This window comes from Barbus barbus, assembly GCF_936440315.1.
Source record: "Barbus barbus genome assembly, chromosome: 33".
NCBI lineage: Eukaryota > Metazoa > Chordata > Actinopteri > Cypriniformes > Cyprinidae > Barbus > Barbus barbus.
This window is the reverse complement of record NC_136761.1, coordinates 25,648,165-25,674,178: the sequence shown is the minus strand read 5'-3', so window position 1 is coordinate 25,674,178 and position 26,014 is coordinate 25,648,165. Positions and strand designations below refer to the sequence as shown.

At 37.0% G+C, this 26,014-nt stretch overlaps 1 protein-coding gene across 2 annotated transcripts; it reads right to left on the bottom strand.

The window, feature by feature from the left end:
- Window positions 1–2,494: 2,494 nt before the first annotated feature.
- Window positions 2,495–25,811, bottom strand: cplx2b (complexin 2b). 2 transcript variants are annotated; one of them, XM_079390315.1, is made up of 4 exons: window positions 25,720–25,811; window positions 14,580–14,731; window positions 8,018–8,193; window positions 2,495–4,201 (listed from the first exon to the last, which is right to left on the bottom strand). In XM_079390315.1, the coding sequence occupies exons 2-4, from the start codon at window positions 14,608–14,610 to the stop codon at window positions 4,004–4,006; spliced, it is 405 nt and encodes a 134-aa protein (XP_079246441.1). In that variant the 5' UTR covers window positions 14,611–14,731; window positions 25,720–25,811; the 3' UTR covers window positions 2,495–4,003. The 2 variants fall into 2 exon arrangements, with proteins under 2 accessions (XP_079246441.1, XP_079246442.1); XM_079390316.1 differs by lacking the exon at window positions 25,720–25,811 and adding an exon at window positions 15,423–15,552 and having other exon boundaries at window positions 3,158–4,201.
- Window positions 25,812–26,014: the final 203 nt, after the last annotated feature.

Below are 26,014 nucleotides of genomic sequence, written 5' to 3'. Positions count from 1 at the left end.
AAAGCTGTGTTTTTGAAGTAAACAAAAAACCATCAAATCATTTTACCATTGCTTCTGGCTGAAATATTGATTTCTCCAATAAAAAAGTCTGAATCAGGAGAGAAATATGGACAGATCAATCACCTTTACAAATATGTTACTTGTGGATTTGTGATGTTTTTATCAGCTGGTTGGACTCTCATTCTGACGGCACCCATTCACTGCAGAGGATCCATTGGTGAGCAAATGATGTAATGGTACATAAACCCAAATCTGTTCCGATGGGCTCACGGTGAGTAAATTTAAACTTTTGGTTAAACTATTCCAATAAGCCGATATGTTCAACCAAACTCACATGCTCCAGATGTAATCATTAAAATCATTTCCGATCCATAAATGGTTTGTTTTCTACTAATGGACATCTCCAGTCCGATAGCATCTTAAAGATCACAGAATCACCAACACAGTCAGCCCTTTTACCCAGTTTATTATGTAATCTTCATGTAATAGAAAAATGACATAAAATGAAAATTCCAAATATGTCTGTGATACATATGAAATGATGGAAGTATCATTAAAGTGGAAATTGATACCTAAAGAGTTTTGATTCTGTGGGAATTCAACCAACTACTTTATACTGTGACCTCAAAAAGCATTTGAACAGGTGAGCTGCACTTAAACATGTATGAGATTCTTAGTACACTGTATAACATGAAAAAAAACTAACTGAACAACTTTAGATGTGATGAACTGTGATGAATCAATTGTGTACAGAGGACACTTGGTTTGATATTTAATATCTAATGGCAATATCTAATAACAATATTTAATATCTAAGTACAACCAAAAGTGTCCAAATACTTTTTAGGGGGATTTTGTGTGTTTAAATGTCATGAAGTGATTAACCACTGCATTGTGGCAGCACAATGCACAAATGTCTTTTATGCCAAGAGGTATATTATATAATGTCACATTTTTTGACTGAGATCAAGTAGCGAATGATAAACGACTAGAAATGACCCTAGCTGAGTAGTAGCAATGGCAGTTTTGAAATGATCTCTCCGTTCTGTCAACCAAACAACCTGAATGATAGGCCTGATAATTCATCACATCCCATTAGACAGATGGGAACTAATCCCTGGATAAAGGGTGCAGCTTCTGTTGCAGGGACAGTGATACATGAACAGGTATAACCTGACGTTCGGATTTGGCATTTAATGCAAAGTTTATCTGCATGCATACATGAACATTAGGACTCCCATATACCCCGATTCCACCGTCTTCACGACAGCGGACACAGCCTGCTTTAGACTGTACACACATCAACGGTACAACATGAATAACATTGTACAGCACAAACAGGTACAGACGCACATAAATACACACTTACATTGAAAACACACAGTAGACTGTACTACAGTAGCAATCTTTTTTTCTCTCTCTCTCTCTCTCTACGGAAAGTATATACACTTTCTGACATGTACTATGAAGAGTTAAATAGATATCGGCATATTTTTACAGATGCATGACTACAAGATGATTATTTTTTTCATTAATTATTGCAGTCTAACAATATGGCTTTGACTAGTGAAAAACCTTTTAGCACTACAAAAATGAAAAAGTCAATCTCATTCTTTCTTTGTAGTTTAATTTAAAAAACGTACATGCGTACTGCTAAAATTAAAGTCTACTTGAGAGTAGCATGTGTTATTCTAAAATATGTCATTCTGTTCTTACTAAGATTATTTTTTTTTAAACAAACTTTACAATCAAAGCATTTTGATCACAGAACAACCAGTCTAATGGGTACAGATACATTCCTGTAGGCATATCATTTGCTAACAGCTTAAAAAGGGACACATTTTTAATCTGACTGATTGGAAAACATACAACTACTGACTTTTTGCAATGAAAACTTATCTATAGATTTATATTTCCCATCATGCAATACAATACCCATTTGAGCATTACTATACAAAATATGTTTGCCTCTTTAGCCCAGGTTTCATAAACAGTTATGTAAACATTTCTCCCTCCCCAAAATGTGTCCAACATGTTTATCAAATGGCAGTGTTTACTAAATGCTTAACAACATAAGAACATTAATAACTGAAGTAAATAAAAAAAAGCCTTAAGTTATCATATTTGCATCCCCACATCAGATTTTGCCAGCAGTAAGATTAATATTTTGGGCAGTATTTTTATAAATTACCATATTGATATATTGTGTTTCACAGCAGGAATGATTTCTGATGATCAGACGTATGAATATAATGGCTTCTCAAAATATTGTCATAATATATTTTTGTGATATATCATATAACATGCTGTTTCTTGAACTGTCAGTCCGGTACTAAGATGTATAACTGCAGTTCATTCTCTCTTTGGTATTTTTTACTGTTGTGATTGAAGCTCATGCATTCTCAGTATTAATTTAGCATATATTTTCATTGATTAATAATTCTTTTCAAAAACTATGTAAGCCCTTTTCCATCATTTTCAGGTAATTGTGAAGTTTTATAACTATTCAGCTAAGGCAGGTATCCATGATATTGCAGAACCATGTTCTGTTTTTCTTGCAATTGCAATTTTATATCTCATAATTCATAATGTTCCTCGCAATTCTAAGATGAAAAGTCAGAATTGTAAAATATAAACTCACAATTGCAAGGAAAAAATAATTTTGAGATAAAAAGCAACAATTACTTTTTAAATGTTTTATTTTGTGCCAAAAAAAAAGATTTTGAAAAAAAAAAAAAAAAGTTGATTGCATGTAGCAAATTCTGAGTTTACATGAATTTTCTGAATTGTGAGAAACAAAGTCCGAACTGTGAGATATAAACATGCAATTGCAAGAAAAAGTCAGCATTGTGAGATAAAAAGATGCAATTGCCTTTTTTTAAATTCCAAACTGGCTTCCATATAAAACAATGTCTGCACTTTATGCAATAATACTAAATTCATTACACATGTAGCCATATGTTTTGCTTTTTAATGTTACAATTACCTACTTTTTTTTCTAAAAGCATATTACAAGTCAGGTCAGACGTTTACATAATATTCAGCTAAGGCAGGTGTTCTAATATTGCAGAACATCGCAAATAATTTAATTTTAAATAAAATTTTGATGTGAAACCTACAAATAGCAAACATAAAATGATTCTTTTTTTAGTTTTTTACTATGAGACCACTTAATTTCTGATTGTCATGTGTGAGTGAAAATGACGAATGCTCTGTGAAACACTGACTGTATGCTTTTGAGATCTTGAATAACTCTTAATCTCTTGGTCCAGTTTGTAAAATGATAATCAGAGACACTTGCTGAGCTTTTCCTGATTTTTGCTGGCAAGGCTAATGTGAATATTACTTGTGGTCAATTCAAGTTCTATTTCACAGTAACAAAAATAACAAAAATAAATAACAATACATCACAGATATATGAGAACGGCCAGGCTGCAAACCATTTGAGCATTCAGGTGGTCTAATGTGGCACATCTAAGACAGTATATCAGCGTCTCCCATATTTACATATGGCAACATATCATCAAATTCACTGATGGCAAACGTGATTCATCAGATGACCTCATGCAACTACTGAAAGCATTACGGCTGCATTCTGCACTTCACTGACAATTCTTCTGTGAAAGAAGGGGCAGTTGTATCAAGCTACTGTTTTAAAATGCTCTGACCCCACTGTGTTTTAAATGAATAAATCTAAGTAAGCATCATATTCGCAGTGCCAGAGCTCAGTATCAATGTGCTGTTATTGTGGGGCTGATCGTTGAGTACCTAAGGCCGCATCAGAGATCCTGGTGATCAGTAAACAAACACAGAGATCTATAGAAATTGTAAACAATTTGAACCTGAATGGCAGTGAAAAGACCAAACGTTGTTGGGTTATGATTTGTGTATCTATCCATAAGAGAGGAACAAATTAAATTCCGTCAAGGCAGTGAAAAGCCTTTCACCTGTTTGGCAAAAATCCCCCCTCACCCATCTTTCTCGAGAAACAGCTTCGTGCCTGTTACTTTTTAAACATGTCCTGCAGAGGTCCGGGCAGGAATTTGAGAACGGTGTCTAGAATGCTCTCCTCGTCCTCGTCGTCATCCGCCCCGCAGCCTGCCGGGATGGCCTTTTTGGGGCGAGTCAGGGAGCCTTCGCACGCTTGTTCCATAGCCGCTTTCTCCTCTGCTTCCTTCTCTTCTTTCTTCTTTAGTCCATACTATATAAACATACATAAAATATGAAGTCGTAATCAAACATGAGAAGAAAAGGAGTAGTGGACTATTGAAAATATTGTAATGATGCCATTTCTCATAGCTCTACTGTATTTTATTTATGGATAAAATAAAAATAATAAAATACCAAGAAATACAAAGATTCAACAATATGCAAAAAAAAAAAGTCAGTGCAATGCCATATGATATATTATATAATAAACTATATTATTTGATCAAAAATGCAGTTAAATCAGTAATATTGTGAAATATTATTGCTGTTTAAATGAACCGTTTTCTATTGGTTTTTATATTTTAAAATGTAATTTATTCCTGTGATCTTTAGTGTCACATGATCCTCCAGAAATCATTCTAATATGCTGATTTGCTCCTCAAGAAATAATCATTATTATCATCAATGTTGAATACCGTTGTGCTGCTTCATATTTTGTTGCAGGATTTTTGAATGAATAGAAATTTCAAAAGAACAGCATTTATTTAAAATAGAAATCTTTTGCAAACATCTTTTCTGTCACTTTACCAAAATTACCAATTTATATACTATACTATATTTGAGTACTATACCATAACACAATAGAATTAGGTTGATATATAATATTCAATATAATGCAACTAACCGAAAAACAGATGATCAATTCCTGCTTTATTTTGATCAAATAGTTAGTTCTTAACTTAGTTAATTTATTAACTTTAAGACCATTTCTGTGTTTCAAGACTGAAACGCTATATATAAAAGCTATTTTGTATTGTACACGATTTATTCAGGCCATAAAGGCCAAACATTAAAACATTAATCTTGTAGTAGGATTTAACTGTTGCCCTTATATATCATATTGGCCTTAAAGGGATAGTTGTCCCAAAAATGAAAATTCTGTCATCATTTATTCACCCTCATGTTTATAGGCGCTGATATTATGTGTGCTTGAGCCCCCTGGGCACCCAAAAACATGAGATATTCTCTATTAACTTTAACCAATCAAAAAATCGATTGAGATTTGGGAGCCTTTCTGATTCCAAGTTTCAAGTTCGTGAGGTGATGAAAAGCTAATAATTAATCATAATCATAAAATGTCAAATTAAACTAATTGTGTGGCCATTCCATTTTCGGTGTAATTATAGTCACATGACTAGTGACTGGTGTGTGCTTTTCCAAACTGGAAGACTTTCCAAATGTATAGAAGAGGTAGGATTTTTAGGAAGGAAAATTTAAGAGAGAAAATAGAAAAATGATGACGAATCAATACATTATGAATAATTTACTGCCACTGTGTATATAATATGTAATCATGTAATCTGTAAAAAAGTAACTGTAATCTGATTATTACCACTTATTATTATTGTAACATAATATGATTATAATCTTCTCAAGTGATTCAGGGATTGTATGGATGAGACTTGTGCTGGGGCAGTTTTCAGTATCAGTAGCTCATATTTAGAGTTTGATATGGCCGTATGCTTCATATTTATTGAGTCATTAATTGTACTTCTTATGTGGAACACGAAAGAAGATATTTTGAAGAAGGTTGGCAACCAAACCGTTTCAGTTCCCATTCCCAGTTCCCAGTTCCCAGACTTCCATTCTATTTTTTTGTCCACACAAAATTTCTCGAAATATCTTCTGTTGTGTTTGGAATGACATGAGGGTGATAAATAATGATAGAATTTCATTTTGGGGTGAACTTTTATCCCTTTAAAGTTCCATATGGCTCTCGGTTTTTGGTCTCCAGATGTTCTCATGGTGCTTCTCATGATCATTTGGGATCGTGCATGATCCTGTAATGACTTTATACTTCTGGCTAACACTAATGTTACATGTCTGTGTTTTATCCTGTGACCTAGTTTTGCCAATTCTGTTTAATTAGTTATTGAGTTCACCTGTCGAGTCCTCGTTATCTGAACTATATTAGTTCCTGTCTTTTGAGTTTGTCGGTTATTGTTAATGTCTACATGTTGGTGCAGCCTGCTTCTGAGATTTCCTTGTATCCTCTCCTTGGACTATTATTAAATGTGTGAATTGAGATGTTCCTCCGTCGTCGTGAGTCTTCCTCTGCACAACAACGTAACAGAATAACCGACCAAAACAGAAGTATAGCGGCGTGTTTTTCCCTCGTTTTGTTTCCCGTTTTTTTCAGTTTTTATTTTTAGATTATGAACGATCCTGCTGTCCTCGTCATCCTGCTGAAGCAGGGGGACCGCTCTCTCGAGGACCACACCGAGAATTTTGTGTTCCTGGCCAATCTAACGCACTACCCGGCCTACTGCCTCTGCATGTTCTACAAAGCTGGACTAAACAACTCCACACATGAGCAGTTGTCCGGGGACGGTCCTCGAGAGAACCTCGCCGCATTCATCGAGTGGGTGCTGGTGTCCTGCAATTCGAAACTCACTGTGGACATCGCTGATAATGACACCAGCCCCACTCGGGACCCAGTGCGCAGTCAACTACCACCCCACAGCACGGAGCTGCCCGAGCCCACCGCAGACGGAGAGCCAGAGCCTGCTGCGGTCGTTGAGCCATCGCCATCAGGAGCGACAGAGCTGCCGATCGTCTCGGAGCCCGAGCCCCTAGTGTCTGACCAGGTGCGAGAGCCGACAGTTCTAGCGACGGTGGATGCAGCTGTGGAGATCGTGGGGGCTATGGAATGCCCCGTCCACGGTGCCACCGCTGGGGGTGAGCACGAACTGGACCTGGGAGACCTCATAGACTTTCACTCTGACACACTCATCCTTCAGCCATCTCCGAAATTATATGCCTGGGAATATATCCCACCCAACCTCCCTCTCCCACCTCCTCTTATTGATCTGGTCCCTGTTTCTACGCCTTCATCGCCAGATTTCGTCAGCCTCTCTGCTCACCCTCAGGTCACCATCTGTGGCATGGGCTCGCCGCTGGTCTGACGATCTCCAGCTCCATTGGCGTTAAGTCTGGAGGATCCCTCGACTCTGCCCTCAGCCTCCGAGACCCAGACTCCGCCTCGGTCCTGCGACCCAGCGGCTCCACCTTGGCTTCCAGCTCCCTCGTCTCCACCGGAGCCCGTCAGTCCACCAGCTCCACCGGGCTCCCTCGTCCCTCCGGCTCCGCCTTGGTCTGTCATCCCCCTACCTCCACCTCGGGACTACAGTCCTCTGGCTACGCCTCGTCCCTTCGTCCCTCTGGCTCTGTTGGGCTCCTCCTTCCCTCCAGCTCCACCTCAGTTCTCTGTCGCTCCAGCTCCGCTGCGGCCTTCCGGAGCCCCGCCTTCACCTTTGTCGTCGAAGCCTCCGGCTCTGGCTCCGCCTTGGCCCTCCGGATCCTCGGCTTCACCTTGGCTCTTCGGCTCTCTGTCACCGCCTCGGGCTCCACCACCACCTGCTCCGCCGCCATTGGTCGGCCCCATGGAGTCGGCGTCCACTCCTCCACCATGGCTCCTCCCTCCGTCGGCTCCTCCTTGGACTATTATTAAATGTGTGAATTTAGATGTTCCTCCTTCGTGAATCTTCCTCTGCACAACAACGTAACAACTAACTCTACTCTTCTCTCTTAAGAAGGAGCTGTTCAATTAGCAGTAATTAGCTGACATTAAGACCTCCTGCAAATGTGACATTTCATTAAAGTGTAATGGAGAATCTGATTTGATGTTATTCCCACACACACATAAATCATTAAGTCCTGTCATCAAGGTATAATGGCTTCATCCTGCTTTAGTTTGGAATTGATTAGCAATTAGCAAACGCTGCCATGTTTACCAATTCATTCAAACGTCTTGTTCTAATCAGCGGTAACAAGGAGCTGAAGTGGACGGGAAATGTGGAAAGCATACCTTATCTCGAATGGCCTGTCTGACCTTTTCCCTCTCGGCCTCCATACGAGCATGTTTGGCCTTTCGCTCCTCTTCTTGTTGTCTGAGCGCCTCCTGCCGCTCTTCCTCCTTCTTCTGGGCATCAGGGTCCTTCTCCTCCTCTCCACCTAACATCTTCCCCATGTCTTTGGTGGCTCCTATGCAATAAAGAGCAAAGACATAAGCAGTTTTCAGTGGCTAATACTGAAATATTAGTCACAAAAGTTTGGGCTCAGTTAGATTTTCTTTTACTTTCTGAAATAAATTAATACATTTATTCAGCAAGGCAGGTTTAAATAGATTAAAAGTGACATTTATAATGTTATAGAAGATTTCTATTTCTTTCTTGATATTTTCTTTTTTAATTTTCTGCTCCTGAAAGAATCCTGAAATGTGGAAAACAAATAAATCCGTAAATTTTTAAAAAATTATTTTTTGTTCTGTTTCACAGTAAAGCATATATAAAAATTAATGTCTAAATCCCCAAAAATTCCATAAGATATTCTTTTCAGATATGGAAGGAAGGAAGGAAGAAATATAAATCTTCTGCAACATTATAAATGTCTTTTACTCTCATTTTTTATCTATTTAAAGCAGCCTTGCTAAATAAAAGTATTAATTTCTTTTAAAAAAAAAATGTGTGCGTGTGTGTATGTACTTGCTTATGCTACCAAATGTGCCCACAAGGATAGTAAAACCTGAAATTTCCGACATTGTGGGGACCGGCCTGCGGTCAATTCACAGAAACAAACGTGTGTGTGCGATTTAAATAGTAAATTTAATTTAATAAAATAGAGAAAAAAATAATAATTTGCCAATTGGGAATGAAAAATATAATTATAGATAATATATAATAATATATTTAGATCTGTTTTGCTATTTATTACAATATTTAGATTCTCAAGTATATTTGTGTTGTTTATCGGATGTTTTGAGTGGAAAGCAAGACAAAAATACTAATTAAGAATATGTTTTGCAGCATTCTTAGGTAAGTTTTTCAGTTTGTATTCATCAAAGAATCCAGAAAAAAAAAAATCAAGGTTTACACAAAAATATTAAGCAGTTCAACTATTTTCAACATTGAAAACTTTGCCATCACAGGAATAAATTACATTTTAAAAAATATTAAAATAGAAAACAGTTTTGCCATTTTTACTGGATTTTTGATGATACCAATACAACCTTAATGAATGTAAGAGGCTTCTTTTGACCGCTAATGTAATTCTCGATTTTAATCACAAATTCCACATAGACACTGATCACGTGCGATCCCCTTTTATAATGATATACTGGAGCCAAAATGATGAAGGCAAACAGAGACACCAGAATGATGCATGTGCCACTCCTCTCCCTGCCATCTGTTTCATTGGTGCAGCTCTACCTATCACGCTGTGTATTCTACATCATGTTTTGGTTTCAGCAAACAACAGCCGCAGGTCATTATGGGTAGTGCAGCAATAAATGCTCTTAAGGCTGTTTGCATATACCTCGATGTTCACTGAAACCAAATGTTTTAAAACGCAAAGAACAGTTGTTTCTGAGAACCATAAAGACTGATGTGAATGGTCTCAGCAAGATTTGGTTGCAAATGTTGTACTATTGCTTAAAGTCGTTAATAGTCATTAATCATTTGCATAATGGCTGTGCACAATGTGCCTCTACAAGCAACTGTACACTCATTCATAATTAATGGCAGTCATTTATAATGCATGAGTGTGCATTTGAAATCCAGCGTCGAGGTCTACGCTTTACCTTCACATGTGTTTAATTGCTTCTGTATGACACTCGAGACACTGAAGAGGAAAGGAGTGGCAGAGTACACTTTAAGTGGCCTTTAACCGTCTGCGTGCGCATGTCGAGGACAGCTTGAGCTGACATAACATGGCTCATATCATGTCAAGCTGCAGGTTTCCCATGGTCCACAAGGATTCAGTTTCTGTTGCCTCATCAGGTCATTCAAAGCCCACACTAAACCAAAGCTTCCAGATCGATAATTAACAACTTACCCAGTTTTGGCTCACTTACTGTCACTCTAACTGTTCATCTAAGCCTTTGCATTTGAGCTTTAATAAAGTCAGAGCTAAAGGGAGCAAATGAGGGATCTTACATATCCTGTTTTCCAGGAGAATCAAAAAATTGTCTAAAATGATAAGATATTAAGGATATCACAGCCTTTAAATATATTAAAGTCTGTATAATGTGACGAGTCGGCTGCCTCCCCCCTGTCCATCATCACCACCCCGTCCCGTATTCGCCGCCCTTCACCAGGCTCCCGACGGGAGTGGGTGTGTGAGAGAGGAGGGGCGCTGAACACGCAGGGCTGGCGGCGTGTGATGAGGCGCACCTGACGTGAATAGAGCCTCATCACCGCCGCCGTTTAAACGCCGAGCGCGCCTCTCCTCGGGAGACCGGTCTCTTCCCCGTGCATGCACGCTGGTGTCCTCGTGGGTCCAGGAAGGGTGCGTCGAGCAGGACTGCCGCACCCGATAGGCGGCTGACGGGACAGGATGCCGGGCCGCCGAATCCCCCAGAAGCGCCGGGAATCCAGGAGTAGGAAGGAGCCACGCAAGAGACGCCGCCGCCACTCGCTCCCGGCCCCGAGAGGGGAGAGCGTGCGGCCACCGGACTCCGCCCCTTCCCTGGACCCTTCCCTGACGAACACTACCCTCCTTCACTAGCCCCGCAGCACAACGAGGACACCAGATTCCCCGTTTATTTGGACACTTTTCCCCTTGGACACTTTATTTTCCCTTTTTATTGTTGAATAAAAACCTCTCCGAGGCTTGACGCCACACCCACTGTGTCTGTCGTTGGCTCCTCCCGCCACAATACATAAAAGATATATTTTATATACCTATATTAATGAAAAGCTATATAAAAGAAAAACATAATTTGAGTAATTTAATATTATCTTTCACTTCTCAAGTATATCTTTTACAGGATGTTGATATGTTTTTATTTTTTGCAGTATTTTTTTTTTTACAAACTGAATTAATGGAGATTTATGATTTTTTTTTTTTTTTTTTTTTTTTTTAAAGAAACAGTTTGCCAATAAGAAAGAAAAACACTTGATATTATCTTTTGCTTTTATATAAGTATAGTTTATATAATTTTTTTTTTACAGGATTTTAATGTGTTTTACTGAAAAATACAGATTAAGATTTTTTGCCGTATTTAATATTATTACGTTAATTAAGGTTCATGATTTTTTTTTTTAAAGAAGCAATTTGCCAATAGACAATATATAATTTAAGTAATTTACTATAATATTCTAATATAATCTAATATATAATTTGTGCAGTATTTCTTTTATTTTGTATTATTATTTTCACATTCATCTGTTCAAATATCAACTGCACATTGACGGCTAATATGTACAGTCTGTGTAAAGAAATGGCAAACAGTCTGATTTTTGTCAAACAGGTTTCCAGAACACTCCTCTCTTCTGCCATTGGTTGATTAAACAGAAAGCCCCACCCTAAACTCACACCATTGGTTAAGCCACTGTTGCGGTTGTCGGGCCAGTCAGGATGTTTAAACACTAAATAAAAATACCAATAATAACTAATAAAAAATAGACTTCTTCAGATTTTCACTTGTTCTAAAACACAATGCGACTGCCGTTCCTGAGAGCTTACAATAAGATGCAGGCCACTGAATGTAGTCCTGTTGTCTGTTTAAAGCCGCACAGACGCTGGTTAACATAACAAAAGAGCTGCATCCCTCTATCAGATACTTCATGGCTTTACATCAAAGCCCTTGGCAGGAACAGCAGCGATGGTTATGGATGGAAGAGCAAATCTGGGCTTTGCATAACGATGGCACAGCGGCCGAACTATATTCCAGTATCTCTGGAAACAGCCTAATACTTAATGATACGTGAATTATCAGAGCTTAGGAAATTAGCATATTAATTAAGTTCTTTTATAACAGTAAAGTAGTAGTAGTAAAATAGGTGACTTATATTTTATAACACAAGCACTGGTGAGATATTTTGGGTAATAATGTCCTTCTATAATGTCACGTGAATTTATTAAGTCTATTAACTCTTTCCAGAAAATTGACAGAATTTTCTGGCTTTCTGTGTTTTCACTGTTATACCGTAGGGGGCGCTATTATACATCTTCTGAAAGAGTACTGAATCTCTGGATCAAAACACACCGATGAAGAAACAGAAAAACGCGATCTCGTATGTAAGCAGATGCATATGTAAATTAACGTGATCGTCAAACATTAAACAGCAAATGAATCAAAACTCCCTAACGTTACTAAATGAAATGATGAGGTTTCCTGCTTTCCTGTAGCTCAAATAGTAGAGCATGGCGCTAGCAACGCCAAGGTCATGGGTTCGATTCCCGGGGAAAGCAAGAGCTGATCAAATGTAAAAACTGTAACTTGAATGCAATGTAAGTCGCTTTGGATAAAAGCGTCTGCTAAATGCATAAATGTAGGTAGGGAGTGGTTTGGGACTGTGAAGCTTTGCTGTGTTTTGACCATCATTCTGAATCTGATCCAGAAGTAGACTTGATTTTCTCGGCTTTTTGTTCAATATGTTGTTTTTTATGAAACTTACCCACATTTAAGTGTTAATAAAAAAGAATGCATGAAGCTAGAATAAAACTTTTTTTGTTTTGTTTAAAAGCAGAGGTTCTTTCTTTTGACATATTGCATGTTCAGATATTCATACAGCAAAATATGAATTATGAATAATAATTCTGTGAATATGATAAAAAATGCTGGCGGCTTTTGACAGAGTTAATAAGCAGAGCTGTTCAAAAGCACATTTGTTATTACATTTCATTCCCATCTTTCTTTAATAAAAGTCTTTCTCACTAACAGACAGCAAACGTAAAGATTGCTTTTTTAGTCTGCTGAACGTGGACTCTTCTCTGTGGGATCTTGAAGAAATTATATATGCTTCTGAATAATTTGCAAGGGTTGAGGAAATCAGTCTAGAGAAAGTCTGTTTAATTATGGATGATTTTCGTGAGTAAATCATGCTCCATTACCTTCAGAGCTACGGAGCAGAATTTAAGCCATGTTAGTTTATAAGATCTATTCTCCAAACAAAGGAAAAAAAAATCTAATCAAATTTGATAAAGGTTTTTAGACGATGAGATCAAATTCAAGTCACATTTACATATCAAAGATTTTTTTTTTGATATATTAAAAGTGCCACATGACACATTTCTTTCATATTTCATTTTGTGTTTCACAATTCATAGTCTCGGCTCGGCCTCATCCATGCAGAACAGCAAAGGAAGTGTGTAAAATACGACTGAAAAGACAATCTGTGTTTCTTAAAGAAGGTCATTGCGTGGTCACAATGCAATCTGCTACATCTGGCCCACTCAATGGAATTGACAGAGGAGAAATACATTTAATTTTATTGCCCATAGTCACTCTTTGGCTGATAAAACCAAATGATGAAATTGATTTAGGGGCTCAGTGACCTTTAGACAAATGTTTATAGGATGGGGCAAATCTATGACATACACAAAAGGCATGTCAAATAAAGTAAAACTACACAGATCAATAATCACTTTTCCTTGTTGTTGTTAAAAATGTATGGATTTCAAAAACATATTGCTGACTTACGGTCAAGCACCAAATTACAATGTAATGTCTTAATTATTTAATTACCTAAAAATATTGTTGTTTTTATTTAATCAACTATTTTAACTGCACTATATCACATTTTAGTACAGTAAAAATCTCAGTAACACTTTAGAATAGGGAACACTATTCACTATTTCCCTCAATAAATTTCTAATTTGCTGCTTATTAATAGTTAGTAAGGTAGTTGTTAAGTTTAGGTATGAGGTAGGATTAGGGTTGTAGAATAAGGCATTAATATGTTCTTAATTACTACTAATAAATGGCTAATATTCTAGTAATATGCATGCTAATAACCAACTAGTTAAGAGACCCTAAAATAAAAAATGTTACCAAAAACTCTATTAAAAATCAATTCCTGGTTACATGCTATTATGCAAGTGAAAATTCTTATTAAACACACATATATATATATATATATATATATATGGCAACATCTAAATTAAATTATATTATTATTATATATTATAAAAATTTTACATTGACGAAAAAACTTAAAGTTAACAAATAAAACTAAAACCATAAAAACATGTTGTTACTTGAAATAAAAAATAAATGTTAACTGAACTAAAATAAAATATATAAAAAACTCATCAACATTTCTTGATGTACTGAAATGACTAAAATTGAAATAAATGTTTAAAACTACATAGACATATTTATTATTAATAAAACATATTTTATTAATAAGGAAAATGGCAAAAACACACAACTAAATTACAAAAACTTGAAAGTGAAAACATTAATTTGAAGAAAAACCATAGTATCTTAATGAAACTAAAATAAATACTACATACAGAATCAATACAATCTAAATTGGTCTTGACCAAACTGACATTAGAACTGAGACTAATTCATATACGGTACATCTTTGTAGAAATACGTGATATGCAAAATGCCTTTCAATGGTTGATAACATGGCACTTACCGCCCAGCGCTTGCTTCATCACAAAATCCATGATGCACTCAGATATGTGGTCCTCTTCCAGCTAAAGAGAATGTTGCATTTAGTCCAGCTGTGATCCTGATTCTGCCGCTCCACCACAGTGTGCCAGTCTCCTGATGAATCCTTCACACCTACTGCGAAAAGAGAGATGTAAATCAGAATTATTGACAGTTAAATTAGATAATACTGATCTCTACAGGGTCAATACAACCTCATCCATCACATCTGTGAGCATCTGAGCTCAAATTGAACAACACTACTAAAAATCCCCACAAAACAGTAATATCTGCACACAAATGCACATTAGTGTTATTCTGAGCTTCTAGACGAATCCCACACAGCAGGTGCACAAAACGAATTCACAGTCAGTTCTGTAATCTCAAGAAAGTCCAAGTAATTATTGCTTACAGGAACATTTCCAGCTATACCATGACTTTAAGTGGAAATGTCAAAACATATATAGCGGATTTCATCTCAAGAAGTCCTCTGAACCTTTATAAAAGCTTGATTTCATTTGAAATACTTTCTGTAGACACACACGAGATGGTTTGTCTGGTTCGGCCATGACATTTTTGAGACATAATACATGCACAAAATCTGTCAGCTTTACAAAGAGCTTCATTGAGACTTAGGATACTAAAAACTCCCAATCCGCACGACAAAAAACAGACCAGAACCCTACATGGCAGCCAAACACCTCTAGAGAGACGAGACACAAGACTAAAGAACACCAGGTGGATTAATAAAAGAAACATTAAACAAACTGGAATTATGTTTTTTTAACTAGTTCCTATTATGTATTTACTTAAGTCTGCTTCCACTTACCAGCTTACTGACTTGCAATTTGTTCTTCTTGAAGGATTCCTAACTGAACATTAAAGAAAACGACATGCTCGAATAGCTGGAACATGACAAACACACACTGCGTCCTGATAATCCACCTCTCTCTCGCTCTTTCTGTTGCTCCAGTAGCTTCATTCATACTCGCCCACACTCCTCCCCCTCATCTTTCCATCTCCCTTCAGTAAAATGAAGTTTTTTCTGCTAAATTTAAAGGACGGATTACCCCAATTACTGCATGTTTCGGTTTGCCTGAAGTGTACAATAGCTTTTCAAACAATTCTTTAATTTTATGACATCGTTTCTGTGTATTCTCCTTATAGTAATATTAGTGTATATACACCTACACTTCTGTTTCGATATATATATATATATATATATATATATATATATATAGTTACTGTTTGCTCTTAATCTAGGTCTATATAGCATGTCACAATAAAATCTCCCCAAACCTTTAGTAAATTCATCCCCTTTAAAGCACCACCATGAAAAATGTTTATTATTATTACTTAAATGTTGCTTTACCAATGTAGTTTGTAATAACAGTAAATACTGAATTTAAAATACATGTTTGGCACAAATGCATCAAAAAAAAAAAAAAAGTAGGTTGTAAGAAAAATGTATTTTACAGAGAAAAATGTATCTCTTCAAATTGTCATCTATTCCTGGTTATGCATGTTTTATATGTTTTAATATAAAAATATATATCATAATGTATTTATTTAATAATATACAGACCTAAATATTATATATACTAACAGGTACATCTTCTGCGCACAGCAGATGATTTGAAATGCAATCATTATAAAATGTATTGTTTGAAATTTTGAAATGTATTCTACTAATTCTACTACTTTATTTGATCTACTACATATATACAATTTCTCTTCATCGTCAATTTGTCACGTCAAAAGAAATAAACTAACCAAATAAAAACCGATCATAGTCCTTAGAAAATAGAAAACCTTACTATGGGTAAAAACAGGAATATTTGTGCTCATTGCAGACCAACAGTTATGAAATGCATTGTTGTAGGCACTGAATTTATGTTGCTCTAAAGCAGATGATTGAGAGCAAAACACTATGGAATGCTAAAATTCCATATATGTATCCTCTTTAAAGCCCCACCATGCAATAGTTATTATTATTACTAAACCTATATAGCGCCAAGTTTAAAATAACTTTTTAGGCACGAAGGCACAAAAAATTTAAAAAAAGCAAAAATTCTAAATCTAGAATTCTAAATCTAATTTTAAATCAAGCTAGTCATCCTGACCCATCCCTACATGGCTGACCTTCTTTTCTCAAGTCAAAATGGGGCTGTACTAACACCCTCCAGGTCTGATTAGCATAACACAAAGAGTCCTTCTGCGACCTTGAGGTTGAGTTTGTGAGCCATATACCAGTTCAATTCAACCTGCCTCCAGTACAAAAACCTCTACTGCATCATCAACACACACAGCATTGATGTACTTTAGCTGAGTCTTGCCAGTGTTTCATACATAAATGCTTGCATTAAACTGTCTTCAGACTGTTTTCACTTGAGTAATGACTTGAGAGACTGAAAAAGATGCGATAACCATTTGCTTTGAATGATTTGCATCATCAAACATTGCTTTGCATCTAATTATAAATCTTTTTCAATGAGTTCCATGCAGCTCAAGCATCCATCCTGGTGAAATGTAAATGTAAATTATATGATAATCTGACATCCAAATGTGGAGATTTGTAAAAACAAGACAGCAAAAGGATATATGTCATCTGAAATCTCACAATGCACTACAATGGTGGGAAGATGTCAAGGAGAAGCGACGTTCTGATTGATTGGTGCATCTAATCCATCTTTGAGCTTCTACAATGATATAATGGGATTAGAATGACAGCCTCAAGGTTACAGTTTTTGCCAAATGAAAGCATAAACTGAAACTCAAAAGTCAGGGTTGCCAAGTCTGCATAACAAAACCAGCCCATTCACGGCCGAAACTAGACCATTCACGCTCCAGGAGGAAATGGCTATAAAAATTGCTTCAAATTCGCATTACAGGGGGACAGAGAACTAAAAAAAAAAAAAAAAAAAAACACGGCAACAGTATAGAAGTAGCCTAATTCTGCAGAAAAAACATGGACTTGGCAACACTGTCTTTTATTATGAAACTCCTTTAGATCTGAAAGCACACAAGATTGCACAGGATGGCTGTATAGTTTAACACTAAAGATAAAGAAGAAGAGCAGAGACCATATACTTTCTGAGCTATTACTGGATTCTTACGTAAGCGCTACTTTAGCAGCAAACTACAAGATCGCCGCAAGGCGTTTGACTTCCTAAACACAAAATCACTGATGTATGGCACAAAGTGATGTTGTGATAATGTGACAATTAATTTGAGATGCTTACTGCACTAAATACTGTGATATATTTTTGAAATCAGAGGTCTCAGGAAAAAAACATTAAAGCATGGATGGAGCTGACTGAGACTTTGCCCAAGCAGGCATGAAATTATTACTCTACCTATTAAAGGCTTTAACATTTACACAATTACGCAACATGATAGAAACATGGTTTTTCCACATGCACAAGAAACTACTCGGAAGTCTTTGGTAAAAAAAAAATAACAGATACTTTATATGGGTTTTTGTGTGTACTTTGGTACACAAACCAGCAATAATATGCCTATAAATCAAAAAAGCAATTATAAGAGACCAATCTCACATGCCTCGTGAGAAAACACTTCAGCCAGATCACAGCAAAGCAGTTACGTGAGATATTTTTTCTTATCTGAGCACCATAAAATCAATTGATTTGCATGGACAGCTTGCTGCATAAAGAAAATAACTGTGAATTTATCTGGTGGTAGATTGTTCACGTCAGGCATGCGTCTCGTGGTAGTGGACTAATGACTTCAGTGAAGATTAGTTCTCCATGATTCTCTCCACATCCTCTCTTATCTTCCTACAGATCCTTTCAAGGACAACCATTTAGGAGTGATACACATGGTCCCTGGTTGCATCCATTAAGCCTATTGGAAGCTACCTTCACCCACAGCTTAATGAGTCAGGTAAAAAGACGTCTGGGGCCAGTTCAAATCAATAGATATGGACAAGGAAAGATTCCACAACCCCAGAGCTTTCAGCTTCAAGGCAACTTTAAAACACATTAAAACTCGAAAGCCTTTCTGACCAGCAGTTTCTTATCCACAAAGAAGTCTTGAAAGCAAAAGGGAGAGAAAATAGCATCAAAACCTTGAGGAAATAACAGCATGTTCAGTCATTTTCAGCATCTTTTCTTGTTCCTTGACAGATTGTGTCGCTCCACTTTTCTGTGTTTGTTCGTTCCAGAAAGTGCATGCATGCCATCATTTTCCTAACTCCATTTGCAGGTTTATTTGCAATCTGTAAAACATCGACTTGCACACAGGCTACTAGTGATGGTCAGCTTTTCCAAGTAAATCAAGTAACCTCTCTATACCTAGTGGTGGGTTTTTTCGCTGACTCTTTCAGCAGGTTACATTGTTATGTCAGTAGGTGGCGACAAGTGGGTGTCTTAATGAGTGATTCATTGAAATCATTCATCCAACTAATTCATTTAAACACACTGATTCATTCAAGAACGAAACACACGAGTGAGTCATTGAATCATTTCTCAAACAATGAATCAAACACTGATTGATTCAGGAAGGAAACCCCACCGGAACTATTTTCGTTGGTGGACGAAATACAGACAATTTTACATACAACATTGTGAGTTACTGAATATTAACTGTTTGTTTATTCAACTTTATAAATGCAATATCACACTCACAATATTGCAGTTTTGTCAAATATCAGCATAGCTGTAGCCTATATAATGCATTACATATAGCCTGATTGCACTTCCAGTAATATGTATGCATATAGAAAATAAAATAACACAAAATAAGGGAAATTGTTTTTATTCTAACCAGCTAGCCATTTTGCTAAATATTTTTTAGGACAGGGGTTCTGCTAGACCACATAACAGAGAAAATAAAGTAGATCTTTTGTGTACTCATGAGGATGTTTTCCTGTATTTAATTAAAAAAGCTGCAAGAACAACATTTACCAGAGGGTGATAAACATGCTTGACATTTACTAAATGTTTTTAGGCAATTATGAAATGTTTACACCATTACAAATAACCAGTAACCACTGTTTCAAAGTGAAACAAATAATTGAAAATACATAAAACACGTGGGAAAAAATCATGTCTGGTTCATGTCAATCAAAACTGTTAAAAATGAAAAATATAGGCCTAATAATTCTTGATCGTTTCTGACATTTGCAACCTAAAAAACAATCCTGAAATGAAGATAAGCAATATTTTTCGGTTGAGTTGCATGTCCATGATGCCTATGGCTAGTCATACACTAAGAGCAGTTACATTTATTCTGTGACATTTCTGCTGAGTTTGCCAAACCACTTTGCGCTTCAATTATTACTTAATTAAAAGAGCAAAAATTGCAATGAATATGCCAAATTATCATGTAGAAGTATGAAACCATGCACACAATCTGGAACCTGGAAGTCTGCCAGCACAAAATCTTTAAAACATATGCCGATTGCCATAATTCTGCTTAATAGTCATAACATAAAAGATAAAGGCACTGATTATGCAACTGTTACAGCAATCCGAATGGTTTCAACCCACACTGTAGATACGTCTGGACAGTAAATAAGGAACTGATACACTTCCCGCACAAGAGAAGTCGTGGGAGGTTGTGGGAGGGAAACAGGAAGACAGGGCATGACGGGTAATTAGGTTAAACTCAGAGCAGCTCTGCTTGGTTTAAAAAGCCATTCTGACAGAAAAGCACCATTTACGATGAGACTCAATTTGTGTCATGGGGCCTGGCTGCAATATTATACAGATCCATCCCAACACACAGGAGCAGGGAAGCAATCTGTTCATTCTCAGCATGTATATTAATGCATCGTGCCTGGAATCATTTTGCCGGGGATCGGCATTTATTAGCACAACGAACCACAGATCTAGTGCAGGGCACTGTACCCTGCATGTGTCCTGAGCTGCGGGTTCAGTGCTATATTTCATGCACAAACACTGTCAAATGCAATGCCACAGAGCTGGATGAAATGGCATCCTCAAAGGTTCATCATGATCTATCAAGGAAGCAATATTTCTTTCACAGACTCAGAAAACCAGTTTTCATGTGAAAACTGTCTATGTTTCCATATTGTACAGACAGTCAGCTTTTATTAAAACCCCATCTTGCAGCAGTTAATTGTGACGCTGGACCACAAAAGCAGTCTTAAGTTGCTGGGGTATATTTGTAGCAATAGCCAAAAATACATTGTATGGGTCAAAATGATTGATTTTTCTTTTATGCCAAAAATCATTAGGGCAGTAAGTAAATATCATGTTCCGTAAAGATATTTTGTAAATTTCCTAATGTAAATATATTAAAACTTAAGTCACAGAGATAAGACTACTATAAGTCACTATGGGATCATAAATATCTGATTATTTCTAATCGGACAGAAATGTTTCTCTATAGGCTTTGTCAACATGCCAACAAAACAGGAAAGCAAATCATCATGTTATTTGTTAGACATACTAAATGTTGTATGTAACATGATAAAGGAAGTTAATGTTTACTTAATGAAGAAGCTTTATAAGCAAAATAAACCATCGTGTGAATAGAAACACATAGAATAGAATAGAAATATGTTTTATTTTAGTCCTTTAACAGCCTGCATATTTAAAAACTTTCTTCTTATTAGTTTAACAAAGCAAAGCACTTTTTTAAAAAGTACAACCAAAGTACAGCCCCTGTTTGGGAATTGCTGGCACAGAAGAAAAATCTGATACTTTACAGCAATGTATCACGAGTCAGCACTGACCCACTTAAGCCAGCATATGAATATGAATATTATACCCTCTGCTGCGTGAGAGCAGTTGAGGACACTTGATTCCAGGAAGGGGGTCTGCAGCTACTTCCACTGCCCTCCTGCTATGTAATTGTCAGAGCCTATCATTGCGTGCTGGGTCGGGCTCACACAAGAGGTCACGGGAACCCCCCTCTCCAAAGGGGGCCAATTAACTCTTGTCACATTACAGTTGGCATGTCATCTACACATTACTATATTGCTGCTGACTGCATCGCTAACACCTGATTCACACTTTGCATTGTGTTCAAACAGGAGCCGTGCATAACAAACAGATGGGCCTGACTGTGAAAAATGAACAGTTGCGCTGAACGCACACAATATTTTTGTGTGCAATCTTGAGAAAACGGCAGAATAAATCTGTATACATATTGTTAAACACTGGCCCACCTGTGCAAAGAGATGAGGATTTATGCGTAATCCAATATGCCTGGTATCGCTTTACATGTCAGACAGATGGTATTTTCCTGTCTAAGTGGGATGTTCTTGGCCTCAATAAGCATCATTGGGGACTGAGAAAAGTTTGTAAAAGTCTCATTTAATTATTATGTTATTCTACAGCCACAAGCTCTCACACATCCATATTGGTTTTGCACTAAAAAATGTATATCTGCTGACCCCGTAGGTTGTCCGTTTCAGCTAACTCAGACCTCTTTCTTGAGTCTGAAGTGTTTTCGGTGTTTGTATGTGTCTGTGCGCAGAGACAGTAAAAATCTGGAGAAGAGAGATAAGCTTTCAGCTGAAATACTTGCTGCAAGCATTTCATGCGAAGAGCATTATCTTCAGACCATTTAGCCAGATTAAAGGTCTTTTCAATTATAATCAACCCCTCTAAAATCTTTCCACAGCTTGACTCGGTAGCATATACATCTGGCTCACAAAATCATCCAGTCTGACCAGGTGCAGTCAAAGCATTATTCTTTTAGGCATTCTATATCAAATAAATCTATTTCTGTCGAGGTGCGACAATATGAAGTGGTGAATCAAATGAAGTAAGAATCTTTCAAATTTCATAAAACAGTTATTATCGTTGATGAAAAAAAAAAAAATGCAATAATCACCTGCGGTAACCTGTCACTCTGCACCTATTGGCCGTTTTACTCAGCAGCTGTTTTATTTCACAGCATTTCAATGGCGACAACAGAAGCATAGCCTGCAAAAAGGAATATAATCATAAAGCCTCACAATGCAATTTGATGGAGGTTTGGACACAGCTATAAATAATTCAGCACTTGATTTCTCCCCTGCAGCTAGACCTCTCCTGACGACTCTCAGCACCAAACACACAGCAGAGGCTTCAAAACCGCCACTCCACACCTGTCACCAACAACACCTCACTGAGACGCTCCTTCCACTCGCGCTGGAGGACAGATGTGTCCATATGACTGACTTAAATAGTCATGAATCATAACTTCATGCTTGTATGAATTTCTCCTGGTTATTTTTAATGGCTAATGGTAGGCAGACCAATTCTCCAGCTCTATTCGATGATGCTATAGTGGCACCAAAAATTTAACAAGTGAAAGCTAAATTTTATGGGAAACAATTGTGAAAGGAATAGTTCACCCCAAAATGAAACCTCAACCTCAGGCCATTCAAGATGCAAGTGTGTTTGTTTCTTCTTCAGAAATGTAGCATTACATCACTTGCTCACCAATGGATCCTCTGCAGTGAATGGGTGCCGTCAGAATGAGAGTCCAAACAGCTGATTAAAACATCACAATAATCCACAAGTAATCTATACCACTCCAGTCCATCAATTAGTGCAGTGAAGTGGAAAACTGCATGTTTTTTGTTAGAAATAAATTAATCATTTAGGCATTTTAGCTTTAACTTTCTGGCCATGATCCAGAATAATATTTCCTCCATAAAGTCAATCTCCTGTTGTCCTCTCACATCAAAATATATAACCTACATATTTGTTTAGAACAGTTTTTGGACTGTATTCACTTGTAAATGGTGTTTGATCTGTGCATATTTCTCACCTGTTTGCAATTTTTTCACTGGAGAAGGCAATATTATACACTGTAAAAAAAAAAAAAAAAAAAGTTGAGCCAACTTAAAATTTTAAGGCATCCAGCTTCAGCAGATTTTTGAGTTCTCTCAACTTATTTTTGTAGGAGATTCTCAACTTTTTGTTGTATAAACTTAAAACAACAAGTTGAGAAAACTCAAAAACTGAAGCTGGTTGCCTTAATTTTAATTTGGCTCAACTTTTTTTTTACAGTGATAGGACTCATAGCCAGAAGCAATGGTTTGAAGGTTAAAAAAGTCGTAATAATGGATTTGTTTCTTACAAACATACAGCTTTTCAACTTCACAAGATGTTATTTGATGGACTGGAGTGGTGTGGGTTACTTGTAGATGATTGTGATGTATTATCAGCTTTTCAAACTCTCATTCTGACGGCACCCATTCACTGCAGAGCATCCGTTGGTGAACAAGTGATGTAATGCTATAATTTCTCCAAATCTGATGAAGAAACAAACTCACTTATATCTTGAATGGCATCTTGAGGGTGAGTACATTTTTTGGCAAATTTTAATTTCTGGGTGAACTATTCCTTTAAATATTCTCCACAATAATCACACATACACGTGACATGAAAATGCCCTTAACACATTTATAGTAAAACCAATCAAGAAAAATGGTGCATATCCTGTACTTTTCTTTTGCAAAGTTGTATGACAGTAAACATCAAGCAGCATACGCAATCTAAATCAAGTTTTTACACATTTTTTGAAGCAGAAAAAATTTGATCTTATCTGCTCCAGTACTATACATCCATTCTCTCTTTCGCTCCTTTTAACTCTCCTTTCACTCTCAGTCTCTCAGAGACAGCACATGAATAATGGTTAGGCCTAATTCTCATTCTTGCCTGGGGCGGAAAGTAAGAAGCAGTAATGTGCATTTTCTGCATCCAATCAGGGGGAATTTTTTTGAAAGTGTGAGTTGCTGTCTCATGCGTATAAGAATAACAGCGCTGCATGCAAAAGCCATTTCAACAGCTCAAGGCATAATTACTGTAACACTGAAGTATCAGGTTTTCAGACTTTAACCTCATGAGAACTGATTATAAACTAAATTTCATATTGATGACATTCTTAAAACATCCTACATTAAAATATTACATTACTTCAGTTTAGGGTGTTAGCAATCGCAGATAAGAATATGAATAATTGAACAAACATGATCAAATAAACTCTCGCCAGCATTAATAAGATTTATATTTTAGAGTATTTTAGTGTTTTAGTTTATTTCACTCAAAGATTGCTAGTAAATTTCACAAATAATTACAAAGAATAGGCAAATAACATTGAATTAAACTTGAAATTTAGCAGTAGAAAGACTGAAATAGTATTTTCTTACAAAATATACTCAAGAAAGCTTTCATTTAAAAATTTTAGAAGATATTACAGTGTATTACACTGCACAAATTAACCTCCAAAATTACTACTATATCAGTTAACATTCACAGTAATTAAAAATGCATGCCTAATTTATGTTAATATATGTCTCCTTGTTTAAGTAGCACATTAAAGAATTGGAAGATAAAATTAAGAGGTTAATTTTTTAGTGTTATTCTGACATTTGCATGGAGTCCATTTCAACAGAATATGATTACAGAATTATTTGGTACTAATATATAGCCTACTATATATCCTGTCTGTTTGCTCATGCTACTTAATCAAAATATTAGATATTTCCTACATTGTTATTGTGTTTCATTTAGAACTGTGCAGTTAGACGTTTTAAGAATTAACACTTAACAATTACATAATAAGCCAATACAATATACAGTAAGAGCATATATAGGGGATGAGCTGTCCTGTATACCAGGCAACGCTACATACTGTACTGGAGCTCAAGGCAACTGTAGCATCAGATACTGGTTTCTCACACAGAAGACCTCTGAAGCTCAACCCCACTATCAGAAAAGCTCAACAGTAGGATCATGCACCCCATTCAGCTGTTCTCGGCCTTGCAATCATGCCGTCCATCAGCTGACAGATTCATCAATTGCTGCACCTGCGCATACTGTGGTCTCTCTCTCTCTCTCTCTCTTTCCCTCATCATGCACGTCGCGCGCGCTTCTGTCTCTACGGCTAACCTGAAAACGCACAAGGCATCTCAAAGCACCTGGCAGCTGCAGGCAGCTCACATTTCACTCGCCCCTTTCTCGCAAACATGGAGCTGAAACTGGCAGATCACGCCTTACCCTGCGTGGCCAACCCTCTCCATCGCCGAGTTTGCACCGTGGCAGCGTTCAGCAGCATGCAGCATTCAACGACAACAGCGCGCCGACTCTGAGCAAACGGATGAAGAAAAGACAGCATGCGAGGAGCGAACATTTACAAACCTCCGTGATGTGAGAGAGCGAGGTGGTGGCTCTGTGGTCCTGACTGCTTTGAATTCAGCGTCTGATGTGTGCTGCTCCGTATCGAATCGCCCCCTCCCTCCGTCCCTCCTCTCTTGTCAGATTCTCTCCGCGCCCGCCCCTCTTCCACCCGCCGCTACAGCGTTATGAGGAGGTTTGAAAGCCCCCAAAGGAAGTCCAAAAACGTGCGGACTGTTGTTTTGAAATACAAGCATATGTACGCTTTTCAAATGTTTCCGTAAATACCAAAGTTCCATTTAGAAGTGAGTCAGAGCGC